The 23,340-nt window shown below is 35.7% G+C and overlaps 5 protein-coding genes across 6 annotated transcripts in view; 3 read left to right on the top strand and 2 right to left on the bottom strand.

Annotated features, from left to right (window-relative positions):
• The first annotated feature begins 205 nt into the window (after positions 1 to 205).
• LOC116844236 (cleavage and polyadenylation specificity factor 73) lies at positions 206 to 3,181 on the top strand. Its single transcript, XM_032815488.1, has 2 exons — positions 206 to 512; positions 595 to 3,181. The coding sequence occupies exon 2, from the start codon at positions 765 to 767 to the stop codon at positions 2,823 to 2,825; it is 2,061 nt and encodes a 686-aa protein (XP_032671379.1). The 5' UTR covers positions 206 to 512; positions 595 to 764; the 3' UTR covers positions 2,826 to 3,181.
• Positions 3,170 to 12,945, bottom strand: LOC116844234 (DNA polymerase theta). 2 transcript variants are annotated; one of them, XM_032815484.1, is made up of 21 exons: positions 12,304 to 12,945; positions 11,957 to 12,187; positions 11,621 to 11,874; positions 11,418 to 11,550; positions 10,858 to 11,059; positions 10,505 to 10,700; positions 10,250 to 10,419; positions 9,893 to 10,160; positions 9,488 to 9,818; positions 9,227 to 9,368; positions 8,900 to 9,143; positions 8,647 to 8,788; positions 6,688 to 8,566; positions 6,333 to 6,538; positions 5,628 to 5,829; positions 5,376 to 5,557; positions 5,179 to 5,298; positions 4,749 to 5,084; positions 4,227 to 4,491; positions 3,865 to 4,091; positions 3,170 to 3,690 (listed from the first exon to the last, which is right to left on the bottom strand). In XM_032815484.1, exons 1-21 carry the CDS (start codon positions 12,943 to 12,945, stop codon positions 3,553 to 3,555), a joined length of 6,510 nt encoding a protein of 2,169 aa, XP_032671375.1. In that variant the 3' UTR covers positions 3,170 to 3,552. The 2 variants fall into 2 exon arrangements, with proteins under 2 accessions (XP_032671375.1, XP_032671376.1); XM_032815485.1 differs by having other exon boundaries at positions 3,553 to 3,690; positions 12,272 to 12,445.
• Positions 12,946 to 13,297: 352 nt separating this feature from the next.
• On the top strand, positions 13,298 to 18,289 carry LOC116844235 (integrator complex subunit 8). Its single transcript, XM_032815487.1, has 12 exons — positions 13,298 to 13,554; positions 13,633 to 14,050; positions 14,137 to 14,374; positions 14,460 to 14,696; positions 14,782 to 15,027; positions 15,220 to 15,469; positions 15,689 to 16,102; positions 16,296 to 16,550; positions 16,797 to 17,067; positions 17,224 to 17,342; positions 17,425 to 17,774; positions 17,855 to 18,289. The coding sequence occupies exons 1-12, from the start codon at positions 13,437 to 13,439 to the stop codon at positions 17,972 to 17,974; spliced, it is 3,036 nt and encodes a 1,011-aa protein (XP_032671378.1). The 5' UTR covers positions 13,298 to 13,436; the 3' UTR covers positions 17,975 to 18,289.
• Positions 18,290 to 19,804: 1,515 nt separating this feature from the next.
• On the top strand, positions 19,805 to 21,949 carry LOC116844264 (proteasome subunit alpha type-1). Its single transcript, XM_032815556.1, has 5 exons — positions 19,805 to 19,967; positions 20,521 to 20,771; positions 20,943 to 21,102; positions 21,242 to 21,451; positions 21,661 to 21,949. The coding sequence occupies exons 1-5, from the start codon at positions 19,965 to 19,967 to the stop codon at positions 21,871 to 21,873; spliced, it is 837 nt and encodes a 278-aa protein (XP_032671447.1). The 5' UTR covers positions 19,805 to 19,964; the 3' UTR covers positions 21,874 to 21,949.
• Positions 21,950 to 22,043: 94 nt separating this feature from the next.
• The window catches only part of LOC116844263 (lipoyl synthase, mitochondrial), a 3,091-nt gene continuing 1,794 nt past the window's right edge, over positions 22,044 to 23,340 (bottom strand). Inside the window, exon 6 of the mRNA XM_032815555.1 lies at positions 22,044 to 22,818. Within this exon, the coding sequence (XP_032671446.1) occupies positions 22,443 to 22,818 (376 nt within the window). The 3' untranslated portion in view covers positions 22,044 to 22,442. The remainder of the gene's footprint in view (positions 22,819 to 23,340) is intronic.

Genomic DNA, 23,340 nt, shown 5'->3' with positions numbered 1-23,340 from the left:
TCAGCTATACTCAGGAAGTACAAACTCCCTCTTGTAAAAATTGGCCTCCGTTTTTAGTTGCGCCCTCTGAGATCGTCTCTGGATGTGGCCGGATTAAACGGGTGACGTCAATGGGGAAACGGCATCGCGCGAGTTACCGGATACCTCATGTAATTTAGTTTCTTCATTTTTTAATTCTCATCATTTTGTGAAAATAGTAAGAAATATATGTTTATACATATGCATATATGCATGCACACAACTGTATACGTGCATATGTTGCTTGCTATTGCTTGTTATAACGTCTGTTATTCATACTTCAATTGGCGCGCATCCCCACTCAGCATGACGTCATCCGTTTAGTTCGGCCATCCGGAGACAATTGCAGAGGGCGGTAGGTATAGAGCGTGCTACTTTCCAGGCGGTAGTTTGTACCCCTTGGCTATACTTTACTTTTTGTCTCTATTTTCAATAATAAATTACACATTACTGAAAGCTGGCGATTTTACGGGAGCTAGAGCGTCACGAGCGAGGTAATTGAAAATTGAAAAAATCAGATATTTTTAAAAATTTACATTATCATATTTACTATCGCGATTCTGATTGATCAACCAGGCGGTGACATAACCTCAAAATGCGAAGCATGTAACGTAGAGTCCGGTGCCAACTACCCACAAAATCCATGAATGGGAGATTGAGGCACCACGGAAGAGAGCTGTTTGATATATTATTGCGAGAATCGTGGCAAGTGGGTAATTCAAGAAAGATTAACCATTAGCGTCAAAATGTCGAAAAGGAAAAGTGACACGCAAGTGCCGGCCGAAGAAAGCGATTTGCTGTCGATTCGTCCACTTGGCGCAGGTCAAGAAGTCGGCAGATCATGTATTATGTTGGAGTTCAAAGGCAAGAGAATTATGTTGGATTGTGGCATACATCCAGGTTTGTCGGGTATGGATGCGCTGCCATTTGTGGACTTGGTTGAAGCTGACGAGATAGATCTACTGTTGATATCGCACTTCCACTTGGACCACTGCGGGGCTCTGCCTTGGTTCTTACAGAAGACTAGCTTCAAAGGCCGCTGCTTCATGACCCATGCCACTAAAGCCATATATCGCTGGCTGCTGTCAGATTACATCAAAGTCAGCAATATTGCCACGGAGCAGATGCTGTACACAGAGTCTGATTTGGAGACCAGTATGGACAAGATAGAGACAATCAATTTCCATGAGGAGAAGGATGTGTTTGGCATCAAGTTCTGGGCTTACAATGCAGGCCATGTGCTAGGTGCTGCTATGTTCATGATAGAGATTGCTGGTGTGAAGATTCTGTACACCGGAGATTTTAGCCGACAAGAAGACAGACATTTAATGGCTGCTGAAATACCAAACATCCACCCTGATGTACTAATCACAGAGTCTACTTATGGCACTCACATCCATGAGAAGAGGGAGGATCGGGAAGGCAGATTCACAAATCTTGTACATGAGATCGTGAACAGGGGAGGCAGGTGCTTGATTCCTGTATTTGCATTGGGAAGAGCACAGGAACTTTTACTCATCTTGGATGAATATTGGAGTCAGCATTCTGAACTGCATGAAATTCCTATTTACTATGCTTCCTCTTTGGCCAAGAAGTGCATGGCGGTTTATCAAACATATGTCAATGCCATGAACGACAAGATCAGACGACAAATAGCCATCAACAATCCCTTTGTGTTCAAGCACATATCCAATCTGAAAGGAATAGACCATTTTGAAGACATCGGGCCGTGCGTGGTAATGGCGTCGCCTGGTATGATGCAGAGCGGCCTGTCGCGGGAGTTATTCGAATCCTGGTGCACAGATGCGAAGAATGGAGTGATAATAGCAGGCTATTGCGTGGAAGGCACGCTGGCCAAGACCATTCTGTCGGAGCCTGAGGAAATCACGACCATGTCCGGGCAAAAGTTGCCACTGAAGATGTCCGTCGACTACATTTCGTTCTCGGCGCACACCGACTACCAGCAGACCTCGGAGTTCATACGTACCTTGAAGCCGCCGCACGTAGTGCTCGTGCACGGCGAGCAGAACGAGATGGGCCGACTGAAGGCGGCCCTGCAGCGCGAATACGAGGATGATCCTAACACGACTATGGAGATACACAATCCGAGAAACACGGTCGCGGTGGAGCTCTACTTCCGGGGAGAAAAGACAGCTAAGGTGATGGGCACATTGGCGATGGAGACACCCAAGCCGGGGCAGAAATTGTCCGGCGTGTTGGTGAAGAGGAACTTCAACTATCACATGCTGGCGCCGTGCGACTTATCGAAATACACCGATATGAGTATGAGTCAAGTGATACAGCGGCAGAGTGTGTACTTCTCCGCCTCGTTGCCCGTGTTGAAACACCTGTTGACGCAGATTGCTGGCAATCTAGAAGTTGTGGACGACAAGAAGCTGCGGGTGTTCAAGAATGTGGACGTTACGATTGACGGTAAAATCGTCACAATGGAGTGGCTAGCAACGCCCGTCAACGACATGTATGCCGACTCGGTTCTCACCGCGATTCTGCAAGCTGAAATAATGGATCAGTCACCGAAGTTGGCGCTACCCGCACCAACTAAGATGGACAGGATGCACTTCAAGGAGTGCCTCATCGAGATGCTGCAGGAGATGTTCGGCGAGGACTGTGTGCCAAAAATTTTCAAAGGCGAGCGACTGTACGTCACAGTGGACGGTAAGAAGGCGCATATCGATCTTTTGAATTTGGAGGTGACCAGCAAGGAAGACGAAACCTTCCAGCAAATAGTGCAAACGGCCGTGACAAAATTGCATCAGTCGTTAGCACCGCCTTATGATATAATATGATACGTACGATTATGAGACTTGTGATCCTAAGAATTAATTTGTATTAATGTGAACATATTTATTACTTATGATTAAGTACTGTCATTTTAATTTTGATTCATCAAAGTTATACAAGTCGAAGTATGGAATAGTAAACTAGTATTCGAAATTGCGATTACACGTAATACTAGTATTACGATTACATTGCACTAAACTTGACTCCGGATTGCAAGCTCTATCAGAATAGCTCACTCTATTTACTTTCAGTTTGTTCTTTTTCTTTTATATTATATAATCATCGAAAAATATTTCTGAAAGTGTTGAAAGGGAACTTTTGTAAAGGAGAAAAGAAATATAAAGAAATATATTTTTTAAAAGATTTTTTTACTAATCATGTAACTTGTGGAGATGCTCGGAGTAGAATATCAATATATAAAAATTAGAAAATATTTAAATCTCCGTATTATATGTATAAATATTGCTTACAATTTTTGCTATCACACCCTGATTTCTTTCTGTTCCTCGTGTACATAAAATGTAAATTGCAGAGGAATTGAAGTAATCGAAATTAAGAATATTTACAATCTTCATAAATATATAAATAGAAAAGAATAAATATATGTAAAACATCTACTTGTAAATATTGACATGATTCATACGTAGTTTAGCGTAATAAATTATCAAAAATATATAAAAATAGAAATATAGAACAAAAAAAAGAAGATAACTAGTACAATAATTAAAACTTTTAAAATTTATAATCAGTTAAATCACCCCATGCTGGCCCAACTCTCACTTTTACGGGTAATGGCACGGTAAGTTGACACACATCTTCCATTGACTCTTTAATTATTACAGCGACTTCTTTCAAGTCTGCTAAATTTACCTGAGACAACATAAAAAAGCGTTAATTATCCTTAATTATATTTCTACCTTAATTATATTACGTGATACCTACATATTTCAATAATACTAGTTAACTGTGTCTTTCATATAGACTCACAGAATCTACATTTACTTTTGGAAATATATTATTTTATATTACTATCCACTTTTTTACCTCATACAACAATTCGTCGTGTAATTGCAAAACTAAGTAGCCGCCATTTTGTAGCATATCGCGACTATTGCTCCTCAGCTTACGGGTGTCCTGCACCTCAGGCAATATCATAGTCGAGTCCGGAAAGCTGTGCCTGATTCTTTCTTCTACAATTATCATAGCTTTCTTAACTATGTCCGCGGCGGAGCCTTGTACTTTTGTGTTCACAGCTTGTCGTTCCGCTTGCGCTTAAAAATTTAATGAATAGATAGTTTCATAAATTGTCTATATAATATAATATAATATGTAAAATTTAAGATGTATATACTATTTAACGAACTGTAGAGCACTTTATGTGGGTTAATGTACGACATTCAACACACCTCTTGTAGACGATTTCGCACTTCTCAGATCCGGAAGTTGTCTGCGCCTTCCGAGTAACGTTGTCACGTATCCATCATGATGTGCTTTCTCTAACGTGTCATCTAACCATTTATATATGCCAGGATACGTGCTCATAAAAGACTCTAGAAAGTGCTGTGCCTCGGCTTCGCTTATACACAAATTTTCAGCCAGCGATTTCACCCCCATGCCGTAAATCATACCGTAACATAATTGTTTGGTGCGCTGACGCATCTCGTTGGTGACCTATTTCGAGAATAATAATGTAAATAGATAATGAAGATAATTATCTACTTCACACACACACAAGGGACATTGAGTAACTTTGATTTCATTTTAATCCGTGCTCGCACGTAGCTTTCCAAGGAGTGTTCCTTAAAGTAATAACAATAATATAATAAAATAAATAAAAATAATATATAAATAATCTAATAATATATAATGAAAATTAATAAGAATACTGCAGATTGTCGCGCTGGATAATGTATCATCATTCAATATACCTCTTCTTCCGTTACATTATTCCATTTAGCAGCGATACTTCTAAAGATGTCACCCTGCTGCTTCATGATTTCACATAGCACCGGATCTTGTGAAAAATAAGTCAAGAGACGCAATTCAAGCTGACAATAATCAGCAGACAGCATCACGTTGCCCAGAGCCGGCACGAATGCCTTTCTTACGCTCACGACGACATTATTGTCCTCGAAACGAAAATCCTTTGGTATATTCTGCAAATTTGGCTCCTGCATTGAGACTCGACCTGTCACTGTGCAAGTTAGACAATTGCCATGAATACGAGAATCCTTTTGAGACAGATTTAACAATGGGTAGAGAATCTGTAGAAGAAAAAGGATGTAATGTTAAAAAATGTTTAATTTTAACCTATTCCTAAATTATTGCAGACACGATAACAATGTATGATGTGATCACTTTTGTTTTTGTTGCGCTTAATTTCCGCCATGAGATCACGAGACGTGATATCGGATTGTCACACTTCTCCAAAACTGCCTTGCTCGTGCTGACTTTCTTATCTTTATACAATCCCAATACCTACGACGCACACGTAAAATTATATATTATGATAATGCTACATGCACAGATTTAATTGCGATTTCAAGTGTACGAACCTGTCCAACTTCCTTGGACGACGAGAAATTAAATTTCCTACCTGCCAGATCGTAAGCTCTTGTTTCTAAAGATTGCATTTCGTTTAAAACAACCGATGACAGCTCTTGCAATGATTTCAAATTTACCCCGATACCCGATAATTCCATGCAAGCTAAAATCGTGGCAATCCTCATTTCTACATCTGAAAACAAATACGAATATTATTAGGTAACGCGTTTATACATATGTATATATATTTAAATAACGCTTACCTCTAAACGTATGAAGTAACACAGGATTGAGTTCTTCTAATTTACTCATGATATTATCTGTCATGTGCCACGTGAGCACGGCTTCTGCGGTTGATCTAAACTCGCCTGGCAAAGAATTTCGCATATCCAACCCAGGGCCTACATTACAACAAGAATTTGTGCGCTTCATTATAAAATTCCCTTGAGGAAAGTATTGCGATACCTGTTCAAAATTCATATATCATCAATCTCAATTATTCTCAAGTCACAATATAGGATATTTTAAAAAAGAGTTTAGGATTTACAGAATAGATAGTAATTATTATATTGAATAAAAAATGCTCAATAAGTATAGCTCGAAAAATTGATCCTTTCAGAGTCACAAATGTTATTCGGTAATACAAATTATTTATATATGAAATGATGTTGTTACATTAATCACACGCAGTGAATGAACAAACGAATATCTTACCATATTATTATTTTGATGTTCACAAAAGTTTATATGTCCTCTTTCAAAAATTTCTAATCTTTTTCGAATCAATGGAAGCACACACAATTTGCATTACTAAAACCGAAAAAAATGTGTAACTCTGAAAAGGTTGATTCTTCAATATTCATGTTTATTAAACATTTTTTACTATAATGAGTATTATCTGTCCCGTAAATCTCGAAACGTTTTTTTTAAACACTCTATATATAACGACATGCTCGTTGAAGTCTTACCATTTCGCTGAAATTTCTCTCGGAACCATTAGTGTATAACCAATGCGCAATTACCGGATCGAGGAATCTACATTTAGCCGATACTTCACAGCATCGATATAATAGTTTATACGTGCCTTTTATCGCGAAACATCTCACATATAAAGCTGCATCGGAAAGCAACTCTTTCAACAGAGTCATCTGTTCTTTGGCAGAGATTTTTGAATCTACAAGAATTGCACACTTCAATTTACATTAAATTGTAATGGAGCATTAGAGAGACAATGCTTGATAATTAGAAAGATAATCATCGTGCGATTGACTTCCCTATTTATTCCATTGTAATAATATCAATCGAGATTCTGATTTCTCTTACCTTGTGCATTATCGAGCGAGATGTAATACGCGATATTGCTTTCCCAGGAAATCGCGACACCTCGAATCTCTTTTCTTCCGTATGTATAACTCACAGACTTCTTCGCTTTTCGTTTCTTCTCCGTGTCAGTCGTATAAATCTTCGATCCGATGTTATTCGCACTATCCACGTACGTATCACAATGTAAGGCCAATGCGAAGCTTCGTCTCTTCAATACCTCGCGCTTGAACAAACTGAAAGTCGCCCGATTGTTCGCAACTTTCACGATGTTTAACGTGTTCCAATCTATTGTTTCGCTCAACAATTCCACATTGTTATCGGATCGCGCAATCTCTATCTTGGGTTTTACTTTTTCTTTTGAGACACTTAACTGTGTCTCGTGCCGTTGAACTCTCGAAATTGGCTTTAAATCGACCACTGCATCATCGTCGGAATCGTAAATAATGCTACCTACGCCGAAATCTCGTGGCAAAATTTCTTTCAACTTTAGCTTCATCTTCTTTGCGCTATCTTTAACCGCGTCACTTGATATTTCTTTCATAGGAGAATTTACACGATTATTTGCTTTCTCTGTATTCTCGGCAAGCTTCTGAGAACGTATCTTATGTATTCTTTTCTCCAACTGCGACTTCGTTCGACTCTTACTATTGCTGAACGGAGACTCAAAGAGCTGCGAAGTAAGAAAGATATCATCCGAGTCAGATCTGTTGGAATCAACGGATATCTTTCGTTCCTTCCTAAAAACGATTACGTCGGCTACGGGTGATTGCGTGCTCGATAAATTCAACAATTTAACTTTTCGCGGCGCTTTTTCCTTTACTGCAACATGTTTTTTAACATCTGTATCGCGTAGATCTTCCTTGTTATTCTGCGTGCAAGCTTTCGTATTTTTTGAAATAATGGACGCACTCGTATTCACAATGTCTTTGATTTTGTCTTGAGATATCTCCTTCTTTGTATCATGATTATTGTTCCTAATTACCTTCTTCGGCAATTCCGCGAAATCGTTCCACGAATCGTCGTCCCACGACAATACGCTGTTCCTTAATGGTAAATGTGCCGCCTCTACTGGAATGCGCGCATTTAAGTTGTTCTCATTGCACATTTGCACACTGCCCCTATTTGAATCTGCAGATTTTTTTTGCAACGTATTTGCTATGTTCAATTTGCTCTCGAATGCATTGGAGTCCTCCAGTCCAGATAAATCTACGATATTTTGCTCGAGAATATCGAACATTTGAGTATCGAGATTCAAACTATCGTCGAATAGACTAGGACTTCTCGAAGATGACGATTTGGCACGCGTATTCAGAATAGACATACTTGTATCTTTGTCTGCCTGACCCTCATCAATATCTTTGACTTGATTTGGACTTGATTTGAAACTGGAGACTTTTAATTTCTTATTGGATGCATCATTAATGTCGTTTTCTTTGTTTCTTCTTTTCTTATTACTATTATCAATTACAGGGTAATTTTTCTTCTCTCTAGAATCGTTTAAATGCTCATCGTTCTTTATTATATCAGGACTTATATCACGAAAATTTGACAAATTTTTGTCATTTTTGTCATTCTCCAAGCTTATAAGTGATGCAGCTGTTTTCTCTTCAGATACTTCAGTCTCGACAGTTTCTTTGGACGCACTGGTGTTTAAAATATATTCCTTCTGATTTTTACTACTCGCAGGCTTTTCACTTAGCAAATCTTTCGCGACGGATATTTCTATTTCTGTAGATTTTGAATTGTACTTTTCTATATCCATTCTCACTAGAGATTGTTCTTGAGTACTGGGTATATCTTTAATATTTCCTGCCTGTGTATTTATTTGGAGAGATTGCTGGTTTTGTTCCCACGGAAGTTGTTCGAATCCTAATTCTTTCTGCAAATAATCGACGTCACATAATATTAAATTGCAGTTAATAATTAAATAATCACTCTCAAATTATAACAATTACAAACCTGAACCAACATCCGTGCCTCTTGAACTAACAAAATTGCTGCTTGCTGCGGTGTGAGCCCGTCTCTTCCAGTGACAAACACTGTCCTTATTTTATTTCTCTTTTCTGTTTCAAGCGCATATTCTCCTTCGTAATCTTTTTCACTGGAACGTGTAAGGCGTATAAAAATCTTGTATCAGTAAAAAAAAGAGGAGAGAGAGGGTGGGAGAGAATACATAATAATTATATGATTTATAAGACAATTAACATGTTACCTTTCAAAAGGAAGGGCGTTATAAAGTGCGCGTTCAACATTAAGCTCGTTGGCAACAGCCAAGTCCGCTACGCACGTTATTCCTTGCTTATACAGACTTCTCGCCCGCAAACCGTTTAACATCGGAACGCGCAATAAATCCAGCAGTTCTCGGCAAACGCCAAATTGTAATCTTGTTTGAAATTGACTTATCAACAGTTCCATGCAGTCCCAGCGCAATTGTTTGCAAAATTGAGTAACCATACCTAAACGAAGATAATTGTAATTAAATCTCGCTCGCTCGATCGACAATCCTCGATCGATATTAAATTTTTTGCTATTAATTTACCAGCGTATGTGGCAGAGGACTGCTGTAAAGTCTGCAATACTCCACGGCAACAGTCGTATTTTTTGCAAACTACGTTAAGCGGAACTTCGTTCACCAACTCATGCAGTGCCAACGCACTGTAGAATCTCTTATGTATATTCAACTATAGAATAAAGCATTTGTATTAGGAATTATTTAAATATTAATATAAGCGTCGAATCTGTTTCGCGGTTCTTATAGGAAACAGAAGTGTTTTATCCACAATAGATAAACAATAATTACCAATTTTCCTGGTTTAACAATCCCTCGAATAGCTGATAGCAGAAAGCGTTCTTCTACTCCGATGAGTCTTCCAACTCTGCGCTCGCTTTCCGTTATCGTATTCCACAATTCGTGAAACGTCATCCAATTAACAGTTTCAATTTGACTGCCGGAGCTGAGTGGTGTTACCAGGTATATCACGTGCAATTCTGTATCCAAAACGAAGCATTTTCGAGCCTTCTGTAACTCTTCGAACAGAAATAATCCTTCCCTGGGAGGTACAGAAGCAGCCAAACACGCTTTTCCAAGTGATGTCGCTATCCACCGAGATTCTTTCTCTGTGGTTTGTAATCTACACGATAACAGATTGTATTTAATATCATATTTCTAACAAATTTTAAGAGGAAATTGAAAATGCGTACTCACAATAAAAATTCATTGTCCAATAAGAATTTAATCGCATTACTGGAAAAAGTTTGTACATTAGATTGTTCACTCAAACTCAGCAAAGTGCAATTAATATATAGGTCTAAATCTTCTGAAGTATATAAAACTTCGCTAGCTACGGCTTCTAAAAGTGCCCTGATCAACAGTGTGGAATCGTTGAGACAAGATTCGATTGGATCTAGAGTCGCAGAAACTAACGACTTTGCCGCTTTGTGTTCAGTCGACTTGCATATTAATATGCTTTCTCCTAGAAAATTGAAATTTTCAGATATAAATAATGAAAGCGATCGAAAAATCACACGCGTTGCACTTTCTACACACGTGCTTATGTATTACCTGCACTGTCTTTCCCCATACGACCAGCACGTCCTATCATCTGCTTATAAGTTAAAGTATTCAACAAATTAGGACCAAACATAGGCGATCTTATTATCACTCTTCGCGCGGGCAAGTTTACTCCGCTACTTAATGTTGATGTTGCTACAAGAACTCTCAAGGATCCAGTTCTGAAATAATAATGTTAAGCTTGAATCAGTATATGACATGAAAAACTTGCGCTAATTAAAAGCAGTAAATTGAAAGGATCATTACCTAAAAGACCCTTCTATGATATCACGCTCGTCCATCGTAAGACCAGCATGATGAAAAGCGACGCCAAACGAGATCGCGCTCTTCAAAATATTGTCCAGGCCACTTGGACTGCGTTTCAGTTGCTCCAAAGTTTCGTGAATTAACTCAGAATTGATCTCCTTCTTCAACATTTCTCCAAACGTAGTATTTCCACAACCTATCGGATGCAAGAGACAGAGAAGATACATATTTTTTGTAGTTACATTTTGATATACTTTACAAGGAAAAAAGAAAAGTATAAAATTATAAAAGTAGAAAACGTATGATTAAAAATAGCTAGTCTATGTTTACTTAAGTTTTTATTTCAAATGTACCTAATTTAAAGAAAGCTGCTGCGACTTGTTGCGCCAATTTTTCACACCACTTCTTTGTAGGACAGAAAATTAATATGCTGTGGCCGGCGCTTATTGTCTCGATACAAAGCTGAAGAATATTATCCGTATCTGCTTCCAATTCCGGCAATACTGCCAATTTTCTAACAAGACTAAACTTGTTATCATATATATTTGTTCCTACCTGTAATTAGAAACTGTCTTAAGCCTCCTGGCCCCTCACTGTAACCATACTGAATATCATGAAGCAAGAAATCATACGTGATTTATTCCTGTCGAGTTTTACTGAAATAAATTAATTTTCTTGCAAGGTAGTTTTCAGCACGTTTCATAGATCTATCCACACAAAAAAATTGATTTCAACATATGCTACAAGTATAAATCGCATGTGAATTCCGGTTTCTGATATCATCATACAGTACGATTACAGTGAGGGGCCAGAAGCTTTAAACAGAAATATAAAAATAGGATTTGTATTATTTAATTTTTTTCAAAAGCAGAATAACGTTCTTACTACCTTAAATAACAATAAACTTCCTTACTTTGCAATATTCATTCAAAGGAATAGGACGAAACTCAGTTTTATATAATTCAGCATCTAACCATTTGGCTAACAAAGCCAAATTTGGCAATGTGGCCGACATGCCGATTAGCTGTATATTGATATCGTCGTTGCTGAAATATTGTTAAATTATAGAACAAAATTCATATTATTTTGTGAGACACGTACAATTATTAAGCTTACCGAATAGTCATATACTTCAATTTTGTCAGGAGTAATTCCAAAAGATAGCCACGATTGGCATCACCAAGTAGATGCAATTCATCTATTACTACAGCTCCCAGACTGCTTAGATCATCCTCCTCCATTAGACGATTAACCAAAGAATTTGCCTTTTCTATAGTTGCTATTGCGACCTGAGTAGCAGCAAATCCTCCAGGTGGCACTATACCTCCCATAAATCCTTCCACTCTTATTCCACTGTCAGACAACAAGTCCTGAATACAAAATTTATTTATTCTTTAAGTAAAATTGTATAGTCAAAATTTGTGTATAACATTAATTTGAGTATGATCTTACTTGAAAATAATACATTTTTTCCCTAACAACAGAAACAAATGGTAAGATGAAGATTACTTTCTTCTGTCTTTCTAAGACAGTCTTAATTAGAAGAATTTCAGCAACAAGAGTCTTTCCTGCTGAAGTAGGTGCAGAATATACAAGATTTTGTTTCTCTTGTACTACCTTATGGTTTGATAAACATTCCATTTGCCATGCAAACATAGATTCAATTCCACGAGCAATATATTTCTGAAAAATAACAATAATCATCAAAATCATGTATATATACATACATATACATATATATATACATATACATATATATATACACACAATCTATCAAATATAGCATCATAATTTAACACCTGAAGAATATTTGGTGGCAAACCCCAAGATGCCAGTTTACATCGATCTTGGGTACAAAGAGGCAAAGACAAGACAGAACCTGAACTTTCTTTATCATATGTGCAATTAGTAGCTGATGATGTTGCTATATAGTTGTTACTGATTGTACTTCTCTCACTATCATGAGACTTATTTTTTTGGAGCTGTCCTGTATTAAGTTCATCATTTTCTTTTATAATATTAAGAGAACGTTTCTCATTCAAATAAATCGTATTAGTGCTTTTGCCGTTTGTTCTATGAAAACTCCTCTCTTTTTGGGACGAGAGAATTTTATTCTTTTTCGAAGTATATGATGTTGATAACAAATTCTTGCCGCTGTTAGCGTTAAAAAATGTAACACTGTCGTCGAAATACTTTCCGATGTCAGACTCATCCTTCCTTGTTATATTTTTTTTATTTGTAGAATGTGACAGTTTTGACTTATTCACACCGTTATCTTCTTTTCCAAACTCCGAAAGCAACAGACTCTGTTTAAAGTATTTATCCAAGTCGCTGTCGCTTTTCTCCTGCAGAACACCGTCTACGTTTTTTCCTTGTAAAGTTCTATGTTTTTTTTCAACATTTAGACTAGTGAATAAAGTACTATCGCCAAAAGATTGCATTATCTCTCCGCCGCAGCGAGTATTTTATCGTTACTCGACTACGGCGATTTAAATCGCTCTGATATCATTTCATATACAAGTGTCACCAACAGTTTGGAAGAATTTCTCCCTATTAAGGGAGAAATAATAATAAAATCCCTACATTCTCCTAAACAACTTTAGAAATTCCCTGTTTGATAGCCAATCAACATATCCGACAAATTTCTAATAAATAAATACTGAGAGTGTGTTCCATTTGATTCTCGTATCAACTGCGACGTCACTTTAACGTTCAGTGAGAAACAAGGATAGAATGACAGCGTGATCGAGACAAGCGTTAAGTGAAACGCACCCTAAGCAACCAATCTTTCCCACTTTTCATGATTCATGGATTTAAACATTTTCGTGACGATTCATGACGGTATTATGTCCGTTATGGGTTATCTTGCATCGTGAAGAGTATTTGTTAATACATTAATGTTTGTGGATACATTAATGACAATATTTTTAACATGGATGTAGATTTACTTAGACCGGGCACAGTGCCAATTTCGCCGGATACAATATTATGGTTTGAATTTTTATTAAATCCCTCATTGCTGCAGAAACATTTGTCAAAACCCTTCCCAGGTAAATATATTTGTATTAAATGATCATATATACAATGAAATATTAAAATATATTAAATAATGTTTGCTCCGTGTGTAGATCCATCACCTACGGACCTGATAATTAAATTTATGACAATTAACTCTGATCAAAAAGAAACCGAGCTAAAAGCAATTGATACCGAATCAAACGATGTAAAGCCCAATGGTATGAATAAGTGGTCTCACAGAAATTTAGCGTTAAAGATACTTTCCTTGAAAGTAGCAGCATATCTCAAATGGGACTTGGATGTACTGGAAAAGAAGCTACCTCTGCCAATACAATTAACATTGTTGCAAGATTTATTTTATATCACATCAGATGTTGTGGTGGAGATACCTACAATTCCAGAATTCTTTATAGAATCAGTCTCTGATCAACTCTTGTTTACATTGGTTTTATATCATAGATGGCATTTAAGGGCAATTATTTATAGAGCTTTAAGTAATAAACAACCAAAACAACAGTTACTTCATATGTAAGTTTTATCTTTATGTTTTTATTAAAAATTTTTATAATTTTCTTTTAATGCTTTGAATATTTTTAATTAATATGTTAAATTAGACCAGGCTTTCAAGAATCAACATATGTGCCACCAGGTGTAGTAGATGACATTATTAGGAAATTAGAAGCACATATACCCAACAGCGTAAGTGCCCTAAACACTATTTTAGAAGCGTCCGATATAAAGCCAAAGGTTCTCTCTTTTGATACTTTTCAAATGTTGACTGAGGATAGTATAGAAATCAAGCAAAATTGGGAAAATATGTATCCAGTGAATATAGATGAGTTTAAGTGTCAGGTAGGAAGTTTAGAACCTAAATAACATTATTGCATTATCTTGCATTAATATAAAATAATTTAGATAAATCTGTTTATCTCTTCAGATACATTATGATCTTGCAATGTATTATCTACTAAGGGAAGAATATCAAGATGCTAAACGTCATATCAAAGAAGCAAAGGACCGGTACAGTAAACTGGACTCGACAGCGAAATTAGTATACTGCAAAGTACAAAAGGAATTTTTGGAGGGTGCTTGTCTCGCGTGTGAGGTGCCAATAGAAGAGATCACTCCCAGTCTCACCCAGCGTTTGCAGTCCTCCATCAAAGACCAATATACCGTAAGTATGTTTTTGTATATCGAATAAAATCGACGTGTACGCATCTCCGAATAATTTATTTACGCGATATGTGCAAAATCTGCAGAACATATTGCAGATTTTGCAGACAGACAATGTTTTCAGAGAGATACCTCAAGTTTATAGAGACAACTTAGAACTGGACGTGCAAGGCGGGTCTGTTAACAGGAAAATCATAGTTGCCCGGGACCTTCTGCTGCAGATACAGTGCTTGAATCTTGTTAGGAAAATCCTTGACGATAGCATAATTCTTGGTGATTATGTAACTGAAATTAAGGCAGCTGGTTCCAAGGGTCTAGATGTTCTGTTTTGGGTAAAATAATTTTAATTCGCTTTGAAATATTCATAGAGCTATCAAATATTCATCATTCTTGTGTCATTCTCGGTGAAATTAGAGTTTTCTAAAATTTTTAATGTATTTTAAATCGAATGTGTGTGTTTTCATATTTTTATAATTTCAAATAAAACATGTTTCCACTAATCTTGCTATGTTTCGCGTTTTTAGGCCTTAAGTAATGTATTGGAAAATGCATCACCTGTAGATAAGAAACGAATCTCACGTTACCTTCTTTATCTCGTGAATACTGCCAATATAGAAGGACTTGGCTTGAAGATACTTAACGATTCTTCTTTCTCGTCATTATTCGATGAAACGGAACTGGCTATCTTTCAACGGATAACTGTTAATGACGAGGTAGAATTACCAAACTTATTACTGCATAATGATTGGGGTATACCATCTGTGTCATATATACGTAAGTAGCCTTTATGATTAAAGAAAGGGGAAGTGATATTGTTAAAACATATATTAAGATTTTATATTTAAATAAAATGGGCTTAAAAAGATACTTAATTATTTAGAAAATTTTTACCTAAGAAAACAAATTTGTTGCATTACTTTTTCCCCCATTTTTAATGTACAAAATACTCGTATGCACTAATTCTGAAACTTCATTGCCTATTATAATTTATAGAAAAAGCAAGAATCGAAGTTTTCGAGTTGGAGCAAAAGTTAATAGCGACTTATGATTGTCACGAAATTCGCGAAACGTTGATTCATCTGGATGGAAAACATCGTATGAAACCATTGTGGCACGTTAACGGCTGTTGGGAATTACCCATTCCATTGCAGAGTGTGGTAATGTCACTCTCCAGAGGTTTCATGCAAGATTACTCGTATGTTCTTCTGGCAAAGAGTCGAGAACTGGTAATGTTTAAAAATTTCGACGGTGCAATTGAGCTTCTGAAGATATTAGATACCGAGCTGCAGGAACATATGAAAACTGCAGCAAAATCGCAGGTCTTCAAATTATGCAAATTAGTGAGCTGGGAATGCCTGCTCGTCGAGATATGGAAATGTCTTCATGCTTGGCCGGCAACGAATCTCGGTATGTGCCAATACGTCTGATTGTTTATTTGATTTCGATACTCTTCTACACAACAAAGTGTAAAAAGTAGCTCAAAGCTATTACTTCAACTTGATTTACCCTAAAATGACGTTGAGCTGCAAGATAATCCGTTCAAAAGGAGATTAAGATATTTCTGAAATTTATATAATTTTGAATAATTTCATCATTTCAGCCGATATGCAAAATATGGTTGCACGATGTAAACAGTGCCTTGGTGCTTTACAAGCGACCGATCAGGTAATCCCGCGACAAGAGGTAATAGAATATTGTACAGTATTTTTGTTGAATATGGCCGAGTGGGATTATCTCACTAGTTTGGAAAAACGTTGGAGTTATACGGAATTCGCTGCTGCCGTCAGCAATGTTTGTCAAGACATTGTCAAGTATAAGGGAACTCGCAAGTTTCCACGAGAAGCATGGGACATAAGTACGTATTTTTTCACGGTGAAACAAAGGTAAAAAGGTTTGTTTGTCAAATCTAAGTATCTAAGTATCTAAGTATCAAGGTAGTGTTTGTCAAATCTAAAAAAAATTCGATAAACCTATCGATTGTTTTACTATCAAATTATTTCACACAAAATTTCTCGCGAATGATCTCGATTGCAGATCGTTCAAAATGAAAGCTAAGGAAGCACACTTTCCGTCGTAAGTACTGAATGTATTTTTTTTTTAGTTTTAGCAGCGTTTGGCCCTAACAGAGATCAGTCACAAAAACGCAGTAGTAGCAGCAGTAGCAGCAATAACAGCGGTAACAGTGGAAGTTCCGGCAGTAGCGCATCAAGAGATGTTACCAGTATTACGAGTACTTTTACTCGGTTACGTGAACCTATGGTACTCACAGTAGTGATATCGTTGCTAGCACGTTTACGTAATGTTCTGCGCGACGAATCTAGTTTGGAATTGCACACGCAGTATCTTTCCCTTTGGCCTGCTGGAATACCAAAGTATGTGGATTGTAGCGTTATTACATTTACTATTGTAATTTACAATACTCATTATAAATACTGTGTAATCTACACTACGATAAGGAGAGCAAATGTTAAATATCCTGGCAATATTTAATATTTGAGTAATATTTACGTGGATTATATTATTTATAGTGCAAATTCATACAACATCCGATATATCGGAGAAATACTGTTTCAATTACTGGTGCAAGCTCTGAAATATTATCCTTGCAATGTAGCTTGGCTGAGGTTAATGGGCGATCTTAATTTCGGTAAGAGTTTTTATCGAACATCATAATATTTAATATTTACGTGTATAATAATTCAATGCTAATTAGTTTTTTTTTCTTTTAGTTCTAGCGTACTACGAAAGCGCGATGAAATATTATTTAGAGGCTATCATGGTAGCCAGTGATTTATTTAGTCAACCTATACTACGCACACAGATAGATGATCTTGTTTACAGAAGAATGATCAAGTGTTGCGCTCATTTGCAGTGCTACACTCAAGCAGCTTTACTGTGTCAGTTTTTAGAAGAAGTAGACTATTCTCTGGCGTTTAAAATGGCATCTAGTGATCAGAAGAGCTGCGCCACAGCTGACGCTATGGATGCGTATTATAATTGCATCTGGGATACTACGCTATTAGAGTATCTTATACATCAACATGCAAAGCGCGGAGAGCATCACAGAAAACAACTCGCGGTAAATAAATAAGCAGGATTTCTCATTTAGGTTTCTAACAGTACATACATTTTCTAATGGTACATACAATTTATTTACAGATAAAAATTATTGGTTTACTGGAATTGAACTCTAATAACAATGAAGAGATCCAAAGAGAAGCGGCAAATATTCGGAAAGCTAAATTTTTGAGAGCATTAGCAAAACAATATGTATATTAAATGGTTCCCATGGATCTTGTACATGCGTATATACTGTGCTGGACAACAATATTGATACATCCTGATATTTTATAAATATAGATTGAAGCAAGTAACAGAAAATGAGTGACATGAGCTTTTTGAAATTTAACTATTTTATTGTAACAACTTTATTATACCAATGCTTGCATCCAATGCTGTATATACACACATTGTGTGCAAATGTTGTTTGCAAATGTAAATTCTCATCTATAAAATAATGTAAAATAAAAATGATTTTTTAATAGCTGTAATTAAAATAACGGAACGATCCATTTTTAAGCGTGGACTGTCGAAGAAATAAAAAAGTTGTAGACTATGGTTTGGTATTTTTAAGTATATATACTTTATTTAAATAATATATATATATATATACACGATAAAGATATAAAATATATCTTCTTGTTCTTGCATGATTTTGAATTTTATAAAATATACAAAATGAAGGGGAAAATAATGCGGGGTAACTTGCGCCGACTAATTACATCATTTTATTCGAATATCAGTTATTCAAATGAGAAATGTGATTGGTTGGCGCAAGTTACGTGGCATGGGGGAGTAGCAATGACGAATATACATAGACCAAGCATTGGTTGCGTTCAGCAGAGAAAGCTGCTTTGCAACTGTTGTAAAATTCGTGAATCTGATTGGAGTATGGTCTTAATTTTGGTTAAATCCAAGAGCATGTACTAATCAGATTCACGAATTTTACAATAGTTGCAAAGCAGTTTTCTCTGCTGAACGCAGCCATTTCTATACTTCTACTGTAGCAGCGAGTGAAGCTGGAAGTTGGTAGTTTAAAACAGAGTGAGAAAGTTGATTTGTCCCGGGTGGGACCCGATTGACCACGATACGATTGGACACAGATTGTAATGATTGGTTCGACCTAGTAATTCACTAGATAATTCTTTTCATCGGTTGGTTGTGTCCAATCGTACCGTGGTCAATCGGGACGCTCCCATTTGTCCCTATGCTTTCTCATTCTTTCTTTTATAGAAAGAATATGGCCGCTATCAAGCTATCAAGTGCTATATATAATGCAGTGCAGAATTAAAAGAATAAAACCATCTTTTATTTATCTTGATATAAAATTGATATTTATAATATTTTATGTTGTGTATAAATAATCACAGCAATTGCTCTTATCCTGTTCTCATTCCACTGTCAAATGAAAAAGGTTAGGTTGCTATGATAGGATACAGTTCTTGGATAAGGTTTAATGCTGTAAATAGTTTCATTTAATGCTTCAGAGCGACGAATGGATCAATCACATTGTTTTATTTTACGTTTTAAAGTATTTGCAGTGTTAAATGGACTCTCCTGCTTGACAATAAGATAGAGTGAGAAAGCACTAGGGGCAAATCAACTTTCTCACTCTGTTTTAAACTGCCAACTTCCGGCTTCACTTTGCGGACAGAATGCTTGGTCTATATATATACGTTATTGGGAAGTAGTCTCATGCTTGTGTTGACTTGCGTCTCTTACTGGAAAACATATGTAGCTTGGTAGCTAACAAAGCTTGATGAAAATTACAAAAGTGAACGAATTTACTAGAATACTTATTGACATTGGGTGCGTTCAGGAGACACAACGGTTACACAACGGTTGAGTAATTAGTCAACGTATTGGTCTAAAATTAGGGATCTAACAGTAAGGATCAATAATCACTGACCGCTCATTGATCAACATGTTTTCTGAACGCAACCAATTTTATTGGTTAAGTCAAACATCGAACGCAGTGCGAATCTTCCATAATACACAATTGATCTCCAGTTCAGTACAACGAAAAAGAACAAACTTATATACTGACATCTATACATTATGCTCTAAAACACTGAGTCTGGCCTACAACCAAGAAGAGAGAGAGATGCTCTAAAGCATGACAGTTCGTTTGCCGTGGTTTGCCGTGTATTTTGCAAGTAATATCGCTTGTTGTCTTTAGATTCTTGGTTTCGAAAAGCTACTAGTGAAAATGGTACGTATTTAATTGATTATTAAACATTAAAGTGAGTCCATTTGATATTTTTCGATAGATTAATTCAAATATATAACAAGAATTTATAAATCTTAAGGAAATCGTGATTTTTATGGTTATGTGTGCAAGTATATGTTAGTAAATGATTACGAGACGCTATAATTTTCCAGTAAGAATATTTTCTTTGAGAAATAAAAAACAAGGATATCGTAAAAATACCGTATTATTTTATTATCCAAATTAGGTAATATGATAATGATGTATCGTGGATGATTATGACAAAAATAACAAAAATAATTATAGTACATGAGACAAGCTGAAATAAAAGTTTTAATAACATATATATTGTCATTCCATGCAAACGATATTTCGTATCTAATACAGAATCGTCCGTTTTTATTCTATTTTTAAGTGTCAAATATAAATAACTCAAAATCATAATTGTACAGTATAGAAGTTTTAATTTTAATTACAATAAATATAAACTGTATATAAATTGAAGTTAAGCTATAATCAATTTTATGTACGTTTAGTGATTAAATGTGTTTTTTAGTTCCGCAATCAATATGACAGTGATGTGACAGTATGGAGTCCACAGGGACGTTTACATCAAGTGGAATATGCCATGGAAGCAGTTAAATTAGGATCAGCTACTGTAGGCTTGAAAAATCAAACACATGCTATTCTCATTGCTTTGAAGAGAGCATCCTCAGAACTATCGGCCTATCAGAAGAAGATTATACCAATAGACAAGCATATGGGAATTAGTATCTCTGGCTTGACTGCTGATGCAAGAATATTAAGGTACATCAATTGTTAGATGTTCTTTTCTCTAGTAAGTTCTTTTCTCTAGTAACAAAATACTACAGCCAAAAGCAGTTATATTATTAATAATATTGATAATATTACTATAATATTATCATTAGATATTATTATTTATAATTATACAAATTGATATACTTTAAAATATTACAGCCGTTATATGCGTACTGAATGCTTAAATTACAAGTACTCTCATGATGACACACTACCTGTGGGTCGATTGATTGCATCTTTGGGAAATAAAATGCAAACGTGCACACAGAGATATGACAGACGTCCATATGGTGTTGGTTTACTTGTAGCGGGATATGATGTAAGAATCTCTATGTGAAAAATTTTATTTTTAATATATATAATTATATTATTATTATATATAATATTAGTATAATTGAGTTACTAAATATTGTGTATACATATATATACACTTCTCAAACAATGACTTATCTCAACAGGATCAAGGACCACATATATATCAAACTTGTCCTTCGGCGAATTATTTCGATTGTAAAGCAATGGCTATAGGAGCTCGTTCTCAAAGTGCTAGAACATACTTGGAGAAACATCTGAACGAATTTCAATCGTGTGATCTCGACGAGTTGGTGAAACACGGTCTCAGAGCATTACGCGATACTTTGCCTAACGAAGTTGATTTATCTGTCAAGGTGAATATAAACTTTGTCGCAGTATTACAAATTCTCTGACATATTTTAAATTTTGCAATACGCGCAAATCGAAGAATAATTATGATCTATAATATAGTATCAATCTAATATATCTGATAAATTAATATAACCTATAATATTAAATCTTTAAGGAAATATTTTTAAGAAAAAAAATGATTGAATTAATTTTTCAAAATTGTGTGTTTCAGAATGTATCAATCGCGATAGTAGGAAAGGATTACAATTTCGCTATACTCGATGAAACCGTAACAGCTACTTACCTGTCCCAGATTGAGGGAGACGATAAACGTGGCAGGCCTACGGAGCCGAGTGTACAAGATGATAGTAGACCTCCGCAGGATCCACCTGCCGATGAGGGTCCGCAGGATCCTCAGGTTGCCATCGCCATGGACACAGATTAAACAATAATATAAATTCTCTCTCTCTGTCTATCATATACAGTCCATTCAAAAATAAAAACTGCATTTTATTATTGAATATTTAAACTTTTTGTAACAACAAAGTAAATAATATGATAAATGGGTTGAGATATTAATCGTTACTCTATTCACGACTTGTTCAAGTTGTTCAGATTTTATATATATATATATATATATATATATATATATATATATATATATATATATATATATATATTTCATGAGGCTAAATTGCACGATACAAATTTTCCTTCTACATGTAATTATCGCATACATATATACATACATACGTACATATATATATACGTACATATATATACACACATCGTACATATATTTGATTTCAATGATTTGAACATTTTTATTCAATGCAATTTGGAACATTTATTAATTCCCAGAAGTTAAATTCTCTTACCGAACTATCGACTGCGTTCCGAACTGCATCGAAAAACTATTCTGAAGTAATATATAAACGTAAGACTTTCGACTACATTTCTCGAATTTTAAATTTCAAGTAACACACAAGTCATAGACTACTAATTTTTCTTTTTTTAAATCTTTGATATATCGTAGTCATCGATTTGTTTATTCTTCCGTTGTTTTAAAATATTTGTCAGGAAATATTCGCCAGCTTTATACGACGATCGCACTAACGGACCACTAGCAGTATACAAAAAGCCCAGTTGATTCCCTACATTTTCCCATGACTTGAATTTTTCGGGTGTTACGTATTCGATGACTTTTAAATGCCTCTTTGTGGGTTGCATGTACTGTCCTAACGTTAGAGCGTCCACACCGACATCTCTCAGATCTCGCATAGTCTGCTCAATTTCATCGTCTGTCTCGCCCAGTCCCAACATTATCGATGATTTAGTGATCAATTCAGGTTTGGATTTCTTAGCTGCCTTTAACACAGCCAATGACTGCCTGTTACAATAAACAACATATTGAATTCAAATTCAAAAAGGCTTCTGGTCCCTCGTCGCAACCATTCTGATTTATGACATCAGAGGCAAGAAAATACATGTTAAAAACTCTTGTAATGATATGTTTGCAAAATAATATTTACAATTGATCGAGCAGACCCGTAAGATAGTCCGAACACTTTTCATTTACTCTAACGATCAATAAATAGCCGTAAAATTAACGTTACAAAATCATGAGAGAAGATTAAAAAGAAGGTTGCAGGTCATTAATTTTACGGTTGTTTATTAATTTTTCGAACAAAAATAGAGTTCACGCTATTCTAACAGTTTTTTTGATCGATTGCAAGTGTCATTTTATGGATACATCTTTTTATTTCAACATATTTTGCTAGAATTTGTAGCGCATATTTTATCGCGTCTAACATCATCGATCAAGAGTTCTGCGAGGAGTCAAAAGCCTTAATAGACGTATAAGATCAATATATATATATATATATATATACATATATATATATATATATAT

Source organism: Odontomachus brunneus, unplaced genomic scaffold (genome assembly GCF_010583005.1).
Source record: "Odontomachus brunneus isolate Ranch 3 - 2012 unplaced genomic scaffold, Obru_v1 Obru_scaffold_040, whole genome shotgun sequence".
Taxonomy (NCBI): domain Eukaryota; kingdom Metazoa; phylum Arthropoda; class Insecta; order Hymenoptera; family Formicidae; genus Odontomachus; species Odontomachus brunneus.
This window is presented reverse-complemented; position numbering and strand designations above follow the sequence as displayed.